The 20,899-nt window shown below is 46.9% G+C and overlaps 1 protein-coding gene across 4 annotated transcripts in view; it reads right to left on the reverse strand.

Annotated features, from left to right (window-relative positions):
• LOC140369104 (kinase suppressor of Ras 1-like) overlaps nucleotides 1-20,899 on the reverse strand; it is a 62,848-nt gene that overhangs the window by 32,104 nt on the left and 9,845 nt on the right. For 2 of the 4 annotated variants that reach the window (XM_072456360.1, XM_072456351.1), the window contains exon 1: nucleotides 14,164-14,257. The exons of the other annotated variants lie outside the window; for them this stretch is intronic. In XM_072456360.1, coding sequence (XP_072312461.1) covers nucleotides 14,164-14,193 — 30 coding nt within the window. In that variant the 5' untranslated portion in view covers nucleotides 14,194-14,257. Of the gene's footprint in view, nucleotides 1-14,163; nucleotides 14,258-20,899 lie in introns of those variants that run through there. 4 annotated transcript variants of the gene reach the window in all.

Consider the following 20,899-nt stretch of genomic DNA (forward strand, 5'->3'; position numbering starts at 1 on the left):
AGAGAAACTACAGAGACTACAGAGACTACAGAGACAACAGAGACTACAGAGACTACGGACTACGGAGACTACAGACTACAGAGACTACAGAGAAACTAGAGACTACAGAGACTACAGAGAAACTAGAGACTACAGAGACTACAGAGAAACTAGAGACTACAGAGAAACTAGAGACTACAGAGAAACTAGAGACTACAGAGACTACAGAGACTACAGAGACTACAGAGACTACAGACTACAGAGACTATAGAGAAACTGGAGACTACAGAGACTACAGAGAAACTAGAGACTACAGAGACTACAGAGAAACTAGAGAATACAGACTACAAAGAAACTACAGAGACTACAGACTACGGAGACTACAGACTACAGAGACTACAGAGACTACAGAGAAACTAGAGACTACAGAGACTACAGAGACTACAGAGAAACTAGAGACTACAGAGACTACAGAGAAACTAGAGACTACAGAGAAACTAGAGACTACAGAGAAACTAGAGACTACAGAGAAACTAGAGACTACTGTCTCTGATTCATCAGAAGTGTCAGAAGCACCACATCTTGAGAACCTTTCTGGTGCTTTCGAGTCAACTCTTAACACAAGTTTCCATGTATCAGGATAAGGATCGTATCAAGTTCCAAGTATCGGTATCGGTATCGTATTGTAGATCTTGTATCGGGACACGCATTGTATCACAAGGTACTAGGCAATACCCAACCCAGAGACTACAGAGACTACAGAGAAACTAGAGACTACAGAGACTACAGAGACTACAGAGACTACAGAGACTACAGAGAAACTAGAGACTACAGAGACTACAGAGACTACAGAGACTACAGAGACTACAGAGAAACTAGAGACTACAGAGACTACAGAGACTACAGAGAAACTAGAGACTACAGAGACTACAGAGACTACAGAGAAACTAGAGACTACAGAGACTACAGAGAAACTAGAGACTACAGAGACTAGAGAGAAACTACAGACTACAGACTACAGAGACTACAGAGACTACAGACTACAGAGACTACAGACTACAGAGACTACAGACTACAGAGACTACGGAGACTACAGAGACTACAGAGAAACTAGAGACTACAGAGACTACAGAGAAACTAGAGACTACAGAGACTACAGAGAAACTAGAGAATACAGACTACAAAGAAACTACAGAGACTACAGACTACAGAGACTAGGAGACTACAGAGACTACAGAGACTATAGACTACAGAGACTACAGAGAAACTAGAGACTACAGAGACTACAGAGAAACTAGAGACTACAGAGAAACTAGAGACTAGAGACTACAGAGAAACTAGAGACTACAGAGAAACTACAGAGACTACAGAGACTACAGAGACTACAGAGACTACAGAGAAACTAGAGACTACAGAGACTACAGAGAAACTAGAGACTACAGAGACTACAGAGAAACTAGAGACTACAGAGACTACAGAGAAACTAGGGACTACAGAGAAACTAGAGACTACAGAAAAACTAGAGACTACAGAGACTACAGAGAAACTAGAGACTACAGAGACTACAGAGACTACAGAGAAACTAGAGACTACAGAGACTACAGAGACTACAGAGAAACTAGAGACTACAGAGACTACAGAGACTACAGAGAAACTAGAGACTACAGAGACTACAGAGAAACTAGAGACTACAGAGACTACAGAGACTACAGAGCAACTGAAGACTACAGAGACTACAGAGACTACAGAGAAACTAGAGACTACAGAGACTACAGAGAAACTAGAGACTACAGAGACTACAGAGAAACTAGAGACTACAGAGACTACAGAGACTACAGAGAAACTAGAGACTACAGAGACTACAGAGACTACAGAGAAACTAGAGACTACAGAGACTACAGAGAAACTACAGAGACTACAGACTACAGAGACTACAGAGACTACAGACTACAGAGACTACAGACTACAGAGACTACGGAGACTACAGACTACAGAGAAACTAGAGACTACAGAGACTACAGAGACTACAGAGACTACAGAGACTACGGACTACGGAGACTACAGACTACAGAGACTACAGAGACTACAGAGAAACTAGAGACTACAGAGACTACAGAGACTACAGAGAAACTAGAGACTACAGAGACTACAGAGAAACTAGAGACTACAGAGAAACTAGAGACTACAGAGACTACAGAGACTACAGAGAAACTAGAGACTACAGAGACTACAGAGAAACTAGAGACTACAGAGACTACAGAGAAACTACAGAGACTACAGACTACAGAGACTACAGAGACTACAGACTACAGAGACTACAGACTACAGAGACTACGGAGACTACAGACTACAGAGAAACTAGAGACTACAGAGACTACAGAGAAACTAGAGACTACAGAGAAACTAGAGACTACAGAGACTACAGAGAAACTAGATAATACATACTACAAAGAAACTACAGAGACTACAGACTACAGAGACTACGGAGACTACAGACTACAGAGACTACAGAGAAACTAGAGACTGCAGAGACTACAGAGAAACTAGAGACTACAGAGAAACTACAGAGACTACAGAGACTACAGAGACTACAGAGACTACAGAGACTACGGAGACTACAGACTACAGAGACTACAGAGACTACAGAGAAACTAGAGACTACAGAGACTACAGAGACTACAGAGAAACTAGAGACTACAGAGACTACAGAGAAACTAGAGACTACAGAGAAACTAGAGACTACAGAGAAACTAGAGACTACAGAGACTACAGAGACTACAGATTACAGAGACTATAGAGAAACTGGAGACTACAGAGACTACAGAGAAACTAGAGACTACAGAGACTACAGAGAAACTAGAGAATACAGACTACAAAGAAACTACAGAGACTACAGACTACGGAGACTACAGACTACAGAGACTACAGAGACTACAGAGAAACTAGAGACTACAGAGACTACAGCGACTACAGAGAAACTAGAGACTACAGAGACTACAGAGAAACTAGAGACTACATAGAAACTAGAGACTACAGAGACTACAGAGACTACAGACTACAGAGACTACAGAGAAACTGGAGACTACAGAGAAACTAGAGACTACAGAGAAACTAGAGACTACAGAGACTACAGAGAAACTAGAGACTACAGAGACTACAGACTACAGAGACTACAGAGAAACTGGAGACTACAGAGACTACAGAGAAACTAGAGACTGCAGAGACTACAGAGAAACTAGAGACTACAGAGACTACAGAGAAACTACAGAGAAACTACAGAGACTATAGACTACAGAGACTACAGACTACAGAGACTACGGAGACTACAGACTACAGAGACTACAGAGAAACTAGAGACTACAGAGACTACAGAGAAACTAGAGACTACAGAGAAACTAGAGACTACAGACTGCAGAGACTACAGAGACTACAGAGACTACAGAGAAACTAGAGACTACAGAGAAACTACAGAGACTACAGACTACAGAGACTACAGAGACTAAAGAGAAACTAGAGACTACAGAGACTACAGAGACTACAGATAAACTACAGAGACTACAGAGAAACTACAGAGACTACAGACTACAGAGACTACAGAGAAACTAGAGACTACATAGACTACAGAGAAACTAGAGACTACAGAGACTACAGACTACAGAGACTACAGATAAACTACAGAGACTACAGAGAAACTACAGAGACTACAGAGACTAAAGAGAAACTAGAGACTACAGAGACTACAGAGACTACAGATAAACTACAGAGACTACAGAGAAACTACAGAGACTACAGACTACTGAGACTACAGAGAAACTAGAGACTACAGAGACTACAGACTACAGAGACTACAGATAAACTACAGAGACTACAGAGACTACAGAGAAACTACAGAGACTACAGACTACAGAGACTACAGAGACTACAAAGAAACTAGAGACTACAGAGACTACAGACTACAGAGACTACAGATAAACTACAGAGACTACAGAGACTACAGAGAAACTACAGAGACTACAGACTACAGAGACTACAGAGACTACAAAGAAACTACAGACTACAGAGACTACAGAGACTACAGTGAAAAGTGTGTGAAAAGCTTAAATGTTGAGAGAGAGGGGGGAAAAAAAGAAGAAAAATAATTCTTAGTTGTTCTGATGAAGCTCGAGATCGAACATCATTTTCTTCTCCATCGACATGAAGCGTGCGTCTGGTTCAACACGAGTTCTAGGATCTGTTTCCAACACTTTGAACCATCGATGAGTCTGTGATAAAGAGATAATTCAAACATAAAAAGAGCTCATAAAGACATGATTCTGCTGATCAGCCACACGGGGCCCTCAGGAGTCGCTGGGAAACGGGCGTGGTCATGTGACCGAACTGAACTTTCTCGACGACAAAATAACGTTGAACAAAAACAAGCAGAAAAAAAAACTGTTCTTTACATTTAGGTCTGATTTTTTGGGACGACGGCTGAAGAAATGATTGAACACGATTACTATTTTGCGGTTGTCACGATTGCGACCTGAACAATCACGATTATGGACCAACATCTCGACGAGCCCGGTCCAAACTCGGCTTTTACAAAACTCGGATCAGCGAATTCCTGCCTCTTCCCCCTCGAAACAGACGGAAGAGAAAGGGCTGAAGAAGCTCCGCCTTCCACACGGAGCTCCGCCCTCCACGCGCTGCCAACACATTCCTGGAAGCGACAGACGCCGATGGAAGAATTCGCAGGGTTCATTGTCCGACTCAGAGTCCTTCACGCTCCACTTCAGCCATTGTGTTTGTGACTCTCACGGAGAAGAAAAGAATGAGAACTCGGGTTTCACAGACGTGAGTCAGAACGTGATCGCACAGTCGTGATCGCACAGTCGTGATCGCACAGTCGTGATCGCACAGTCGTGATCGCACAGTCGTGATCGCACAGTCGTGATCGAACAGTCGTGATCGAACAGTCGTGATCGCACAGTCGTGATAGCACAGTCGTGATAGCACAGTCGTGATCGCACAGTCGTGATCGCACAGTCGTGATCGCACAGTCGTGATCGAACAGTCGTGATCGCACAGTCGTGATCGCACAGTCGTGATCGCACAGTCGTGATCGAACAGTCGTGATCGCACAGTCGTGATCGCACAGTCGTGATCGCACAGTCGTGATCGCACAGTCGTGATCGAACAGTCGTGATCGCACAGTCGTGATCGAACAGTCGTGATCGCACAGTCGTGATAGCACAGTCGTGATAGCACAGTCGTGATCGCACAGTCGTGATCGCACAGTCATGATCGCACAGTCGTGATCGAACAGTCGTGATCGCACAGTCGTGATCGCACAGTCGTGATCGCACAATCGTGATCGAACAGTCGTGATCGCACAGTCGTGATCGCACAGTCGTGATCGAACAGTCGTGATCGCACAGTCGTGATCGCACAGTCGTGATCGAACAGTCGTGATCGCACAGTCGTGATCGCACAGTCGTGATCGATCAGTCGTGATCGCACAGTCGTGATCGAACAGTCGTGATCGCACAGTCGTGATCGAACAGTCGTGATCGCACAGTCGTGATCGCACAGTCGTGATCGAACAGTCGTGATCGCACAGTCGTGATCGCACAGTCGTGATCGCACAGTCGTGATCGCACAGTCGTGATCGAACAGTCGTGATCGCACAGTCGTGATCGCACAGTCGTGAACAGTCGTGAGCAAATAGTCGTGAGCGAACAGTCGTGATCGAACAGTCGCGATCGCACAGTCGTGATCGCACAGTCGTGATCGCACAATCGTGATCGAACAGTCGTGATCGCACAGTCGTGATCGCACAGTCGTGATCGAACAGTCGTGATCGCACAGTCGTGATCGCACAGTCGTGATCGAACAGTCGTGATCGCACAGTCGTGATCGCACAGTCGTGATCGATCAGTCGTGATCGCACAGTCGTGATCGAACAGTCGTGATCGCACAGTCGTGATCGAACAGTCGTGATCGCACAGTCGTGATCGCACAGTCGTGATCGAACAGTCGTGATCGCACAGTCGTGATCGCACAGTCGTGATCGCACAGTCGTGATCGCACAGTCGTGATCGCACAGTCATGATCGCACAGTCGTGATCGAACAGTCGTGATCGCACAGTCGTGATCGCACAGTCGTGATCGCACAATCGTGATCGAACAGTCGTGATCGCACAGTCGTGATCGCACAGTCGTGATCGAACAGTCGTGATCGCACAGTCGTGATCGCACAGTCGTGATCGAACAGTCGTGATCGCACAGTCGTGATCGCACAGTCGTGATCGATCAGTCGTGATCGCACAGTCGTGATCGAACAGTCGTGATCGCACAGTCGTGATCGAACAGTCGTGATCGCACAGTCGTGATCGCACAGTCGTGATCGAACAGTCGTGATCGCACAGTCGTGATCGCACAGTCGTGATCGCACAGTCGTGATCGCACAGTCGTGATCGCACAGTCGTGATCGAACAGTCGTGATCGCACAGTCGTGATCGCACAGTCGTGAACAGTCGTGAGCAAATAGTCGTGAGCGAACAGTCGTGATCGAACAGTCGCGATCGCACAGTCGTGATCGCACAGTCGTGATCGCACAATCGTGATCGAACAGTCGTGATCGCACAGTCGTGATCGCACAGTCGTGATCGAACAGTCGTGATCGCACAGTCGTGATCGCACAGTCGTGATCGAACAGTCGTGATCGCACAGTCGTGATCGCACAGTCGTGATCGATCAGTCGTGATCGCACAGTCGTGATCGAACAGTCGTGATCGCACAGTCGTGATCGAACAGTCGTGATCGCACAGTCGTGATCGCACAGTCGTGATCGAACAGTCGTGATCGCACAGTCGTGATCGCACAGTCGTGATTGCACAGTCGTGATCGCACAGTCGTGATCGCACAGTCGTGATCGAACAGTCGTGATCGCACAGTCGTGATCGCACAGTCGTGAGCGAACAGTCGTGAACAGTCGTGAGCAAATAGTCGTGATCGCACAGTCGTGAGCGAACAGTCGTGAACAGTCGTGAGCAAATAGTCGTGAGCGAACAGTCGTGATCGAACAGTCGCGATCGCACAGTCGTGATCGCACAGTCGTGATGGTCGTGATAAACGTATAGAACTGCTGTTTCTTTGCAGTTTCGTGGTTTGATTTTCTCACTTTCTGACGGTGGATTCAACCGTTTTGCTGTCGTGATTTTGGGCTTTACAGGAATAAACTGAATTGAAAAAGCAGATTTGACTGGACTGAGACATGAACGACACTTTATTTATGATTATGACACAAACGGTGTGAAATAAAGATTGTTCTGCCACAAAATCTGAAGCAAAAAACGTGTTAAATCCAATGGATCAAGATAAAATGTTCGTGAAATGAGGTCAAATAACACAAAAAAGACACAAATTCATACAAATTAAACCGGTTTTCTGTTTTTGTCTCAGGTCGGAGGTTATTTTGGGATCTTCAGGTTTGGTCTGATCAACGGTAAAAGTTCTTCTAGATTAAAACAATGACCCGAACAATTGTCGTAATTTGGATTTTTCCTCCGTTTGTCAAAGTCTCAAACACGCATTTATTCAACCTTTTTTGAGTCACACTCACGTTTTTGGAGGTAAAGATTCTGCGCCACAACGAAAATACGACCAAACCACAGCTTTCAGAAGGAAAACGCTGTTTGATGTTGCAAATACTGTTTTTTTAATCAGACACCGCGTCATGTAGCTGAAGGTGTTAGCGTTAGCATACCTACGCCGCGTCATGTAGCTGAAGGTGTTAGCGTTAGCATACGTACACCGCGTCATGTAGCTGAAGGTGTTAGCATTAGCATACGTACACCGCGTCATGTAGCTGAAGGTGTTAGCGTTAGCATACGTACACCGCGTCATGTAGCTGAAGGTGTTAGCGTTAGCATACCTACGCCGCGTCATGTAGCTGAAGGTGTTAGCGTTAGCATACGTACGCCGCGTCATGTAGCTGAAGGTGTTAGCGTTAGCATACGTACACCGCGTCATGTAGCTGAAGGTGTTAGCATTAGCATACGTACACCGTGTCATGTAGCTGAAGGTGTTAGCGTTAGCATACGTACACCGCGTTATGTAGCTAAAGGTGTTAGCGTTAGCATACATACACCTTTTCACCATGTTCTCTCATCTGTTATTATTATAAACTGCATTTACAGATGAAATGTCAGTTCTTGGTCCTGGATTTGATCAAATACATTTCTCCAAAAAATGTGACTTATATATGTGTTTTTTGGCTGGTGCGACTTATAGTCCGGAAAATACAGTAGTTTTCGCGTGGATCAGATGGTCACATTGGCATCACACGACCAGGGCCGGCCCAAGCCTTCAGGGGGCCCTAAGTGAAAACATTTTTGGGGGCCCCTCACCACGTGATCAGAATCAGTTTTATTGCCATTGTCAGTAAACAATTCACATATAGGAACTTTCTTCAACGCAAACAAAGCGCACCAAAACTCCAGGGCATCCGTTTGCCAGTTAGTTTATTCTCAACACCTCACAAGCTCAAATATTGATAACTTAAATCCCACAATGCAACTTGGTATTCCGCTGACATCACCTCTACTCCCTGTACAAATAACACACGTCCCAGATATGTTTTTGGGCGTATTTGTGGGCGTTAAGGTCTACAGCCACATTTGCACATTAGTTTAAATTAATGAACAGGGGGGGTCTGGGGGCCCTCCCCCAGAGATTTTCAGACCTTTTTTGGGTCTTCTGCTGCATTTTAATGTGGCCCAGCCGGCTAAAGTAAGAGTAAAATGTTGAGGTTGTAATGCTATAAAATGATGATGTGATGAAACTGTGCCAGGAGAAAATGATTAAAGCCAGTTATTAATACATTAGTGTACTTAATTACTCAATACAATATTGGCTATGAAAAATAATTATGATCAAATTGATTCATTTTAACTGAAAATGTAAAAGTAATAGTTATCCTTACTAATTTATCTTTTACTGCTCCCAACTGTTCATTCTTGCTAAAGTGACAAAACAAGTTATATTAAATTAAATAAATGGCATAAGCGTTGCTTGATTAACAATTAACACTGATAAAACAAACATGTTATTCCCAGAGAATGAACAGAACGAGAAGTGAAGGTCCAAACCTCGCTCTAGTGAAGAGACTGTGTTTCTGCAACTTTGCCACTTTTATATAAAAATATATAGTATTATTCTATAACAGACGTAATTATAATATGTCTGGTTATGTTTCACTATCAATTTATTATAATTTATAACAAATAGTCTAATGATGCTTTTTAAATGAATTGAAATGTTTTATTGCTCTTATTAAAAGTTAATTACAATATAAATGTTTGTTCTGATCAGAACATCACACACTGGACTCCTGCATGAAACAATGCTGCGATGTGATTGGCTGATGGACCTCACGTGCATAAACCTTTACGTTCCTCTTATTGCACGTTAAGAAGTCAAACAGACATCACGAGTCACGAGTGATCTCACACATGGTGATGTGTGAGAGAGGGACGCAAACTCAAACCCGCTCATCTCTGACTGAGGCTGCTCAGGGGCCCCGGGACAGGGCCCCGGGACAGGGGCCCGGGACAGGGGCCCGGGACAGGGGCCCGGGACAGGGGCCCGGGACAGGGGCCGCACGTCAGAGGTTCTGGACGAGACGGCGCTCGTCCGGACCGGATCTCAAACCTCTTAGTGACCCGGGCATAGACGCCCCTCACCGGCCTCACCTGCAGCTAATACCACGGGGCTGGTGTAAATGTGAAGCTTATTATCTTTCATTCAGACATATTATTATAGTGCGGGGCAGAGCTCTCGTCGCCTCCAGCCTGAGCGAACTAACGTGACAGACTCGTGTTGTTTCAAACAGCAGCATTAACCGTCTCTTTGTAAGAGAAGTTCAATACCTGGAGAGTGTTGTTGAGTTTGCAGTTTCATTACATCGTCAAGAAGTTTCTTCTTTCGTTTTTCGGCTTCGGGGGGATATATTCCTCTGGACATGAGGACCACGCAGGGACCAGGTTGTGTTGTGTTTATGTTTTGCTCTCGTTCTGCTCGCGCACAATGAAGTTGACCAATCAGAGCAGGTTTGGTGTCTTGGTTGCCAGATTGTCATTACAAATAAATGTGGTTTGTGCGTTATATGTTCCCGCTGTGTGCGCTGCCGCGCCAGCAGCGCTACTACACTAGTGGAGCACGCTGCGCTTGCACTTCGCATAAGACGGGTTGCCAGATTGGGGGCCCTATTAACGCCTCGGGGCCCTACGCGGCTGCTTAGTTCGCTTATAGGCTGGGCCGGCCCTGCACACGACTCAACCCGAGGCTTTTCGAGGAGAACGTGGATTCGTCTCCACTCGAGTCCAAACGTTCAGACGTTTGATCGCCGTCGTTATCTTCGGTCGTGGAGGCGCGGCCGACAAGTTTCTATGAAGAGTTCAACGTTCAAACGGCAGAAACCGAGGAGGGACGGATTCTTCAACCGCAGGGAGGAGCAGAAGGGGTCAGAACAGGTCAGAAGGGGTCAGAAGGGGTTAGAGGGTTTGATTCAGCTGCAGCCGATGTCCACAAGCACGAAGTATCGGCATCTGCAGGAGCTTCGATGATCCCTGTTCAAACTGAAGCTTTGGAGTAAAACAACAACCAACTCTTTTATTTTGACAGTCATTAAGTCATTCATTTATTTGTTTTGCTAATTGAGGCGATTGTACGGGCTCCTGTTGGTCAAACCGTGCGCTCTGACCCGGGACGAGGCGATCATCCCTGTCGTGACCTCCAGGCCGGTGCTGTGTGTTCAGTGGAAATGCTCCACATTCCTGCTCCTCCTGCGACGGCTTCAGCTTCAGCAGAAACAGAGACGGACTAGAACCTGCTGAGACCACAACCAACTACAACCGACCACAACCAACTAAAACCGACCACAACCAACTAAAACCGACCACAATCAACTACAACCAACTACAACCGACCACACCCGACCACAACCAACTACAACCGACCACAACCGACCACAACCAACTACAACCGACCACAACCGACCACAACCAACTACAACCGACCATAACCAACTAAAACCGACCACAACCAACTACAACCAACTAAAACCGACCACAACCAACTACAACCAACTACAACCGACCACAACCGACCACAACCAACTACAACCGACCACAACCAACTACAACCAACTACAACCGACCACAACCAACTACAACCGACCACAACCGACCACAACCGACCACAACCACCTGCAGGGCCTCGTTCACCTGCAGGGCCTCGTTCACCTGCAGGGCCTCGTTCACCTGCAGAGCCTCGTTCACCTGCAGGGCCTCGTTCACCTGCAGGGCCTCGTTCACCTGCAGGGCCTCGTTCACCTGCAGAGCCTCGTTCACCTGCAGGGCCTCGTTCACCTGCAGGGCCTCGTTCCACCTGCAGGGCCTCGTTCACCTGCAGAGCCTCGTTCACCTGCAGGGCCTCGTTCACCTGCAGGGCCTCGTTCCACCTGCAGGGCCTCGTTCACCTGCAGGGCCTCGTTCACCTGCAGAGCCTCGTCCCCACGTTTCCCTGTGTCTAAGCGCATTGATCTATCATAATATAGTTCCCTCAGTGACGGGACAAAATGAAGACAGTTCGAGCTCAAAAGAGTGTATCAGTCCACACGGGGGAGTGGCTTGAGCACGGGGGAGTGGCATGCGCACGGGGGAGTGGCATGAGCACGGGGGAGTGGCAAGCGCACGGGGGAGTGGCATGCGCACGGGGCGTGGCATGTGCAGGGGGGAGTGGCATGAGCAGGGGGGAGTGGCATGAGCACGGGGGAGTGGCATGAGCACTGGGGAGTGGCATGAGCACGGGGGCGTGGCATGTGCACGGGGGAGTGGCATGAGTAGGGGGGAGTGGCATGAGCACGGGGGAGTGGCATGAGCACGGGGCGTGGCATGAGCACTTCCACCTGAGTTCTCAAATCGCCGGAAAATCGTCCATTGAGTACTGTATATACTACTGTATATACTACTGCATATACTACTGTATATACTACTGCATATACTACTGTATATACTACTGTATATACTACTGTATATACTACTGCATATACTACTGTATATACTACTGTATATACTACTGCATATACTACTGTATATACTACTGTATATACTACTGTATATACTACTGTATATACTACTGCATGTACTACTGTATATACTACTGCATATACTGCATATACTACTGCATATACTACTGTATATACTACTGCATATACTACTGCATATACTACTGTATATACTACTGTATATACTACTGCATATACTACTGTATATACTACTGTATATACTACTGCATATACTACTGTATATACTACTGTATATACTACTGCATATACTACTGTATATACTACTGCATATACTGCATATACTACTGCATATACTACTGTATATACTACTGTATATACTACTGTATATACTACTGCATATACTACTGTATATACTACTGTATATACTACTGTATATACTACTGCATATACTACTGTATATACTACTGTATATACTACTGCATATACTACTGTATATACTACTGCATATACTACTGCATATACTACTGTATATACTACTGCATATACTACTGCATATACTACTGTATATACTACTGCATGTACTACTGTATATACTACTGCATATACTACTGTATATACTACTGCATATACTACTGTATATACTACTGCATATACTACTGCATGTACTACTGTATATACTACTGCATATACTACTGCATATACTACTGCATATACTACTGCATATACTACTGTATATACTACTGCATATACTACTGCATGTACTACTGTATATACTACTGCATGTACTACTGCATGTACTACTGTATATACTACTGCATGTACTACTGCATGTACTACTGCATATACTACTGCATATACTACTGCATATACTACTGCATGTACTACTGCATGTACTACTGCATATACTACTGCATGTACTACTGCATGTACTACTGCATATACTACTGCATATACTACTGCATATACTACTGCATGTACTACTGCATATACTACTGCATATACTACTGCATGTACTACTGCATATACTAAGGCATATACTACTGCATATACTACTGCATGTACTACTGTATATACTACTGCATGTACTACTGCATATACTACTGCATATACTACTGTATATACTACTGCATGTACTACTGTATATACTACTGTATATACTACTGTATATACTACTGCATATACTACTGTATATACTACTGCATGTACTACTGCATAAACTCATCACAGACATTGTTGATTCATTTCTCCCTGTGGCCCTCAGAGGCAACTGTTGTTGTGATTTTGGGCCTTACAAAAATAAATTGATTTGATTTGATTTGATTTGATAAACTACTGTATATACTACTACATATACTGGGAAAAGATACATAAGACGCATTTGGAACTTTCCTGAACACTTTTACAGTGGATTCGATCACATGATCATCATGTGTTTACATTAGCATGTCGGGACGAGCTAGCTTCTGTTTATTCCCCCGCGGTAGTTCCCTCTGCTGCCAGTAGATGGAGCGCTCGACATAAATATTCAACATGAAATACAAGTCGATGAAATCCTGTGGCGTATTTAAACTGTGCCGTAAGTAACATTTCTGGGGGAGGGGCTGCTCCCTGCTCGTTGCCACGGCAATGTTGTTGCACACGTCACTTTCTAGTCGTCAGGCGTTCCCTCCTCAAGATTTGGTGTTAGCGCTCCATCTACTGGCAGCAGAGGGAAGTACAGTGGGGAAAATGCTAATGCAGACATGCTAATGCTAACACCTACAGCTGTAATGAAGGTCGAGTCTGCGATGGTTTATGGAGTTGAAACCAGCTCAGAGCCTCCAGAGCAAAAACAAATTGAAACAGTTGAATTGAAAATTGGTCAGTTCTTGATGAGGGAACAATGTTAGAGCATGTTTAAAAGCTCTAAAATGTGAAAGTATCACAGCATTAGCCCTTTAATGCCTGATTGTGGAACATTCAATTCAACATTTAAGAGCCTCTCAAACAGGTGAGACGCTCTGTCTGTCCTTCCTCGTTCTTAGTTCAAACTCCAAACTCTAAGCAGGAGACGCTTGAGGAAACACCAGCTTCTTCACACGACACAACGACTGAAGAAACAAAAGCAACGTTACCACGAGTCCAGCCGACGCCTCTGACGTCATCGAGACGTTTCACCAGGAAAACACAGCAGAAAAACATGTGAAGAGCTGTGACAGAAGCAGAGATCATGACTGTGTGAAGACCTGCCCCACAGACCTCGCCCACACAGGCCCCGCCCACACCGCTCCATGTCCAATCAGAGCAGCGGAGATCCCACTTCCTGAAATACCAGAGCGGTGTGTAAGGAGAGCCTGAAGGAGAGCATGAAGGAGACGAGAAGGAGAGCCTGAAGGAGACGAGAAGGAGAGCATGAAGGAGACGAGAAGGAGACGAGAAGGAGAGCATAAAGGAGACGAGAAGGAGAGCATGAAGGAGACAAGAAGGAGACGAGAAGGAGAGCATGAAGGAGACGAGAAGGAGACGAGAAGGAGAGCATAAAGGAGACGAGAAGGAGAGCATGAAGGAGACAAGAAGGAGACGAGAAGGAGAGCCTGAAGGAGAGCATGAAGGAGACAAGAAGGAGAGCATGAAGGAGACGAAAAGGAGAGCATGAAGGAGACAAGAAGGAGACAAGAAGGAGAGCCTGAAGGAGACGAGACGGAGAGCATGAAGGAGACAAGAAGGAGACGAGAAGGAGAGCATGGAGGAAACGAGAAGGAGAGCATGAAGGAGACAAGAAGGAGACGAGAAGGAGAGCCTGAAGGAGACGAGACGGAGAGCATGAAGGAGACAAGAAGGAGAGCATGAAGGAGACGAAAAGGAGAGCATGAAGGAGACAAGAAGGAGACGAGAAGGAGAGCCTGAAGGAGAGCATGAAGGAGACAAGAAGGAGAGCATGAAGGAGACGAAAAGGAGAGCATGAAGGAGACAAGAAGGAGACAAGGAGAGCCTGAAGGAGACGAGACGGAGAGCATGAAGGAGACAAGAAGGAGACGAGAAGGAGAGCATGGAGGAAACGAGAAGGAGAGCATGAAGGAGACAAGAAGGAGACGAGAAGGAGAGCCTGAAGGAGACGAGACGGAGAGCATGAAGGAGACAAGAAGGAGAGCATGAAGGAGACGAAAAGGAGAGCATGAAGGAGACAAGAAGGAGACAAGAAGGAGAGCCTGAAGGAGACGAGACGGAGAGCATGAAGGAGACAAGAAGGAGACGAGAAGGAGAGCATGGAGGAAACGAGAAGGAGAGCATGAAGGAGACAAGAAGGAGACGAGAAGGAGAGCCTGAAGGAGACGAGACGGAGAGCATGAAAAAGACAAGAAGGAGACGAGAAGGAGAGCATGAAGGAAACGAGAAGGAGAGCATAAAGGAGACAAGAAGGAGACGAGAAGGAGAGCCTGAAGGAGACGAGAAGGAGAGCCTGAAGGAGAGCATGAAGGAGACGAGAAGGAGAGCATGAAGGAGACGAGAAGGAGAGCATGAAGGAGACGAAAAGGAGACGAGAAGGAGAGCATGAAGGAGACGAGAAGGAGAGCATGAAGGAGAGCATGAAGGAGACGAAAAGGAGACGAGAAGGAGAGCATGAAGGAGAGCATGAAGGAGACAAGAAGGAGACGAGAAGGAGAGCCTGAAGGAGAGCATGAAGGAGACAAGAAGGAGAGCATGAAGGAGACGAGAAGGAGAGCATGAAGAAGACAAGAAGGAGAGCATGAAGGAGACGAAAAGGAGAGCATGAAGGAGACAAGAAGGAGACAAGAAGGAGAGCCTGAAGGAGACGAGACGGAGAGCATGAAGGAGACAAGAAGGAGACGAGAAGGAGAGCATGAAGGAAACGAGAAGGAGAGCATGAAGGAGACAAGAAGGAGACGAGAAGGAGAGCCTGAAGGAGACGAGACGGAGAGCATGAAAAAGACAAGAAGGAGACGAGAAGGAGAGCATGAAGGAAACGAGAAGGAGAGCATGAAGGAGACAAGAAGGAGACGAGAAGGAGAGCCTGAAGGAGACGAGAAGGAGAGCATAAAGGAGACAAGAAGGAGACGAGAAGGAGAGCCTGAAGGAGACGAGAAGGAGAGCCTGAAGGAGAGCATGAAGGAGACAAGAAGGAGACGAGAAGGAGAGCATGAAGGAGACGAGAAGGAGAGCATGAAGGAGACAAGAAGGAGAGCATGAAGGAGACGAAAAGGAGAGCATGAAGGAGACAAGAAGGAGACAAGAAGGAGAGCCTGGAGGAGACGAGAAGGAGACGAGAAGGAGAGCATAAAGGAGACGAGAAGGAGAGCATGAAGGAGACGAGAAGGAGACGAGAAGGAGAGCATAAAGGAGACAAGAAGGAGACGAGAAGGAGAGCCTGAAGGAGACGAGAAGGAGAGCCTGAAGGAGAGCATGAAGGAGACAAGAAGGAGACGAGAAGGAGAGCCTGAAGGAGAGCATGAAGGAGACAAGAAGGAGACGAGAGGAGGAGAGCATGAAGGAAACGAGAAGGAGAGCATGAAGGAGACAAGAAGGAGACGAGAAGGAGAGCCTGAAGGAGACGAGAAGGAGAGCATAAAGGAGACAAGAAGGAGACGAGAAGGAGAGCCTGAAGGAGACGAGAAGGAGAGCATGAAGGAGACAAGAAGGAGACGAGAAGGAGAGCCTGAAGGAGACGAGACGGAGAGCATGAAGGAGACAAGAAGGAGACGAGAAGGAGAGCATGAAGGAGACAAGAAGGAGACGAGAAGGAGAGCATGAAGGAAACGAGAAGGAGAGCATGAAGGAGACAAGAAGGAGACGAGAAGGAGAGCCTGAAGGAGACGAGAAGGAGAGCCTGAAGGAGACGAGAAGGAGACGAGAAGGAGAGCCTGAAGGAGACGAGAAGGAGAGCATAAAGGAGACGAGAAGGAGAGCATGAAGGAGACAAGAAGGAGACGAGAAGGAGACAAGAAGGAGAGCATGAAGGAGACAAGAAGGAGACGAGAAGGAGAGCCTGAAGGAGACGAGACGGAGAGCATGAAGGAGACAAGAAGGAGAGCATGAAGGAGACGAGAAGGAGAGCATGAAGGAGACAAGAAGGAGACGAGAAGGAGAGCCTGAAGGAGACGAGACGGAGAGCATGAAGGAGACAAGAAGGAGAGCATGAAGGAGACGAGAAGGAGACGAGAAGGAGAGCATGAAGGAAACGAGAAGGAGAGCATGAAGGAGACAAGAAGGAGACGAGAAGGAGAGCCTGAAGGAGACGAGAAGGAGAGCATGAAGGAGACAAGAAGGAGAGCATGAAGGAGACGAGAAGGAGACGAGAAGGAGAGCATGAAGGAGACGAGAAGGAGAGCATGAAGGAGACGAGAAGGAGAGCGTGAAGGAGACAAGAAGGAGACGAGAAGGAGAGCCTGAAGGAGACGAGACGGAGAGCATGAAGGAGACAAGAAGGAGACGAGAAGGAGAGCATGAAGGAAACGAGAAGGAGAGCATGAAGGAGACAAGAAGGAGACGAGAAGGAGAGCCTGAAGGAGACGAGAAGGAGAGCCTGAAGGAGACGAGAAGGAGACGAGAAGGAGAGCCTGAAGGAGACGAGAAGGAGAGCATAAAGGAGACGAGAAGGAGAGCATGAAGGAGACAAGAAGGAGACGAGAAGGAGAGCCCGAAGGAGACGAGAAGGAGAGCATGAAGGAGAGCATGAAGGAGACAAGAAGGAGAGCATGAAGGAGACGAGAAGGAGAGCATGAAGGAGAGCATGAAGGAGACAAGAAGGAGAGCATGAAGGAGACGAGAAGGAGAGCATGAAGGAGACGAGAAGGAGAGCATGAAGGAGACGAGAAGGAGAGCATGAAGGAGACGAGAAGGAGAGCGTGAAGGAGACAAGAAGGAGACGAGAAGGAGAGCCTGAAGGAGACGAGACGGAGAGCATGAAGGAGACAAGAAGGAGACGAGAAGGAGAGCATGAAGGAAACGAGAAGGAGAGCATGAAGGAGACAAGAAGGAGACGAGAAGGAGAGCCTGAAGGAGACGAGAAGGAGAGCCTGAAGGAGACGAGAAGGAGACGAGAAGGAGAGCCTGAAGGAGACGAGAAGGAGAGCATAAAGGAGACGAGAAGGAGAGCATGAAGGAGACAAGAAGGAGACGAGAAGGAGACAAGAAGGAGAGCATGAAGGAGACGAGAAGGAGAGCATGAAGGAGATGAGAAGGAGAGCATGAAGGAGACGAGAAGGAGAGCATGAAGGAGAGCATGAAGGAAACGAGAAGGAGAGCATGAAGGAGACAAGAAGGAGACGAGAAGGAGAGCATGAAGGAGACGAGAAGGAGACGAGAAGGAGAGCGTGAAGGAGACAAGAAGGAGACGAGAAGGAGAGCCTGAAGGAGACGAGACGGAGAGCATGAAGGAGACAAGAAGGTGACGAGAAGGAGAGCCTGAAGGAGACGAGAAGGAGAGCATGAAGGAGACAAGAAGGAGAGCATGAAGGAGACGAGAAGGAGAGCATGAAGGAGACAAGAAGGAGACGAGAAGGAGAGCCTGAAGGAGACGAGACGGAGAGCATGAAGGAGACAAGAAGGAGACGAGAAGGAGAGCATGAAGGAAACGAGAAGGAGAGCATGAAGGAGACGAGAAGGAGAGCATGAAGGAGACGAGAAGGAGAGCATGAAGGAGACAAGAAGGAGACGAGAAGGAGACAAGAAGGAGAGCATGAAGGAGACGAGAAGGAGAGCATGAAGGAGATGAGAAGGAGAGCATGAAGGAGACGAGAAGGAGAGCATGAAGGAGAGCATGAAGGAAACGAGAAGGAGAGCATGAAGGAGACAAGAAGGAGACGAGAAGGAGAGCATGAAGGAGACGAGAAGGAGACGAGAAGGAGAGCGTGAAGGAGACAAGAAGGAGACGAGAAGGAGAGCCTGAAGGAGACGAGACGGAGAGCATGAAGGAGACAAGAAGGTGACGAGAAGGAGAGCCTGAAGGAGACGAGAAGGAGAGCATGAAGGAGACAAGAAGGAGAGCATGAAGGAGACGAGAAGGAGAGCATGAAGGAGACAAGAAGGAGACGAGAAGGAGAGCCTGAAGGAGACGAGACGGAGAGCATGAAGGAGACAAGAAGGAGACGAGAAGGAGAGCATGAAGGAAACGAGAAGGAGAGCATGAAGGAGACAAGAAGGAGACGAGAAGGAGAGCCTGAAGGAGACGAGAAGGAGAGCATAAAGGAGACGAGAAGGAGAGCATGAAGGAGACAAGAAGGAGACGAGAAGGAGAGCCTGAAGGAGAGCATGAAGGAGACAAGAAGGAGAGCATGAAGGAGACGAGAAGGAGAGCATGAAGGAGACGAGAAGGAGAGTATGAAGGAGACGAGAAGGAGACGAGAAGGAGAGCATGAAGGAGACGAGAAGGAGCTGAGAAAGCCCCGCCCCGCGGCCCCGCCCTGGAGAAGAGGAGGAGCTGGAGGGACACTAAAGGAGCTGTTTTCAGGTCGTCAAAGACAGAAATCACAAAACAGTTCAAGGAAGAAAAGAGTCTCATTTCCTTCTTCTCGTTCTTCTCGTTCTTCACGTTCCTCTCGTTCTTCACGTTCTTCACGTTCTTCACGTTCTTCTCGTTCTTCACGTTCTTCTCGTTCTTCACGTTCTTCACGTTCTTCTCGTTCTTCACGTTCTTCTCGTTCTTCACGTTCTTCACGTTCTTCTCGTTCTTCTCGTTCTTCACGTTCTTCTCGTTCTTCACGTTCTTCTCGTTCTTCACGTTCTTCACGTTCTTCACGTTCTTCACGTTCTTCTCGTTCTTCTCGTTCTTCACGTTCTTCACGTTCTTCACGTTCTTCTCGTTCTTCACGTTCTTCTCGTTCTTCACGTTCTTCACGTTCTTCACGTTCTTCTCGTTCTTCACGTTCTTCACGTTCTTCACGTTCTTCACGTTCTTCACGTTCTTCTCTTTCTTCACGTTCTTCTCGTTCTTCACGTTCTTCACGTTCTTCACGTTCTTCTCGTTCTTCACGTTCTTCACGTTCTTCACGTTCTTCACGTTCTTCACGTTCTTCTCTTTCTTCACGTTCTTCTCGTTCTTCACGTTCTTCACGTTCTTCACGTTCTTCTCGTTCTTCACGTTCTTCACGTTCTTCACGTTCTTCTCGTTCTTCACGTTCTTCACGTTCTTCACGTTCTTCTCGTTCTTCACGTTCTTCTCTTTCTTCACGTTCTTCTCTTTCTTCTCGTTCTTCTCTTTCTTCACGTTCTTCTCGTTCTTCACGTTCTTCACGTTCTTCACGTTCTTCTCGTTCTTCACGTTCTTCACGTTCTTCACGTTCTTCACGTTCTTCTTGGAGTGAAAGCTGCATTGAGTTGGTTAAGTAAAGAAGAATTAAACGGTGTTGTGACAGTTTCGCCAGAACAAATGATCCGCACAGGAATCGCTGACACAACACTGAGGATCCATGTTTGCTTAAGCTAACAGAGCTAACAGAGCTAACAGAGCTAACAGAGCTAACAGAGCTAACAGAGCTAACAGAGCTAACAGAGCTAACAGAGCTAACAGAGATAAACCCCACTGAAGCGTTTCAAAACTCTGTGCAAACTTGTCTTTGGCTTCACCCGGCCCACGAGGTGCACCCGGCCCAAACTCAAGTCTGAGTCCAGGTCTGAGTCCAGGTCTGAGTCCAGGTCTGAGTCCAGGTCTGAGTCCAGGTCTGAGTCCAGGTCTGAGTCCAGGTCTGAGTCCAGGTCTGAGTCCAGGTCTGAGTCCAGGTCTGAGTCCAGGTCTGAGTCCAGGTCTGAGTCCAGGTCTGAGTCCAGGTCTGAGTCCAGGTCCACATCAGCCGCAGAAAGTATTGACTTTATTCAACCCCAAAGACGTGATTGTTGACAAGACTGCTAGGTGTT

Source organism: Eucyclogobius newberryi, unplaced genomic scaffold (assembly GCF_026437365.1).
Source record: "Eucyclogobius newberryi isolate DKJ021-1_F unplaced genomic scaffold, fEucNew1.0.hap1 SCAF_10, whole genome shotgun sequence".
Lineage (NCBI taxonomy): Eukaryota > Metazoa > Chordata > Actinopteri > Gobiiformes > Gobiidae > Eucyclogobius > Eucyclogobius newberryi.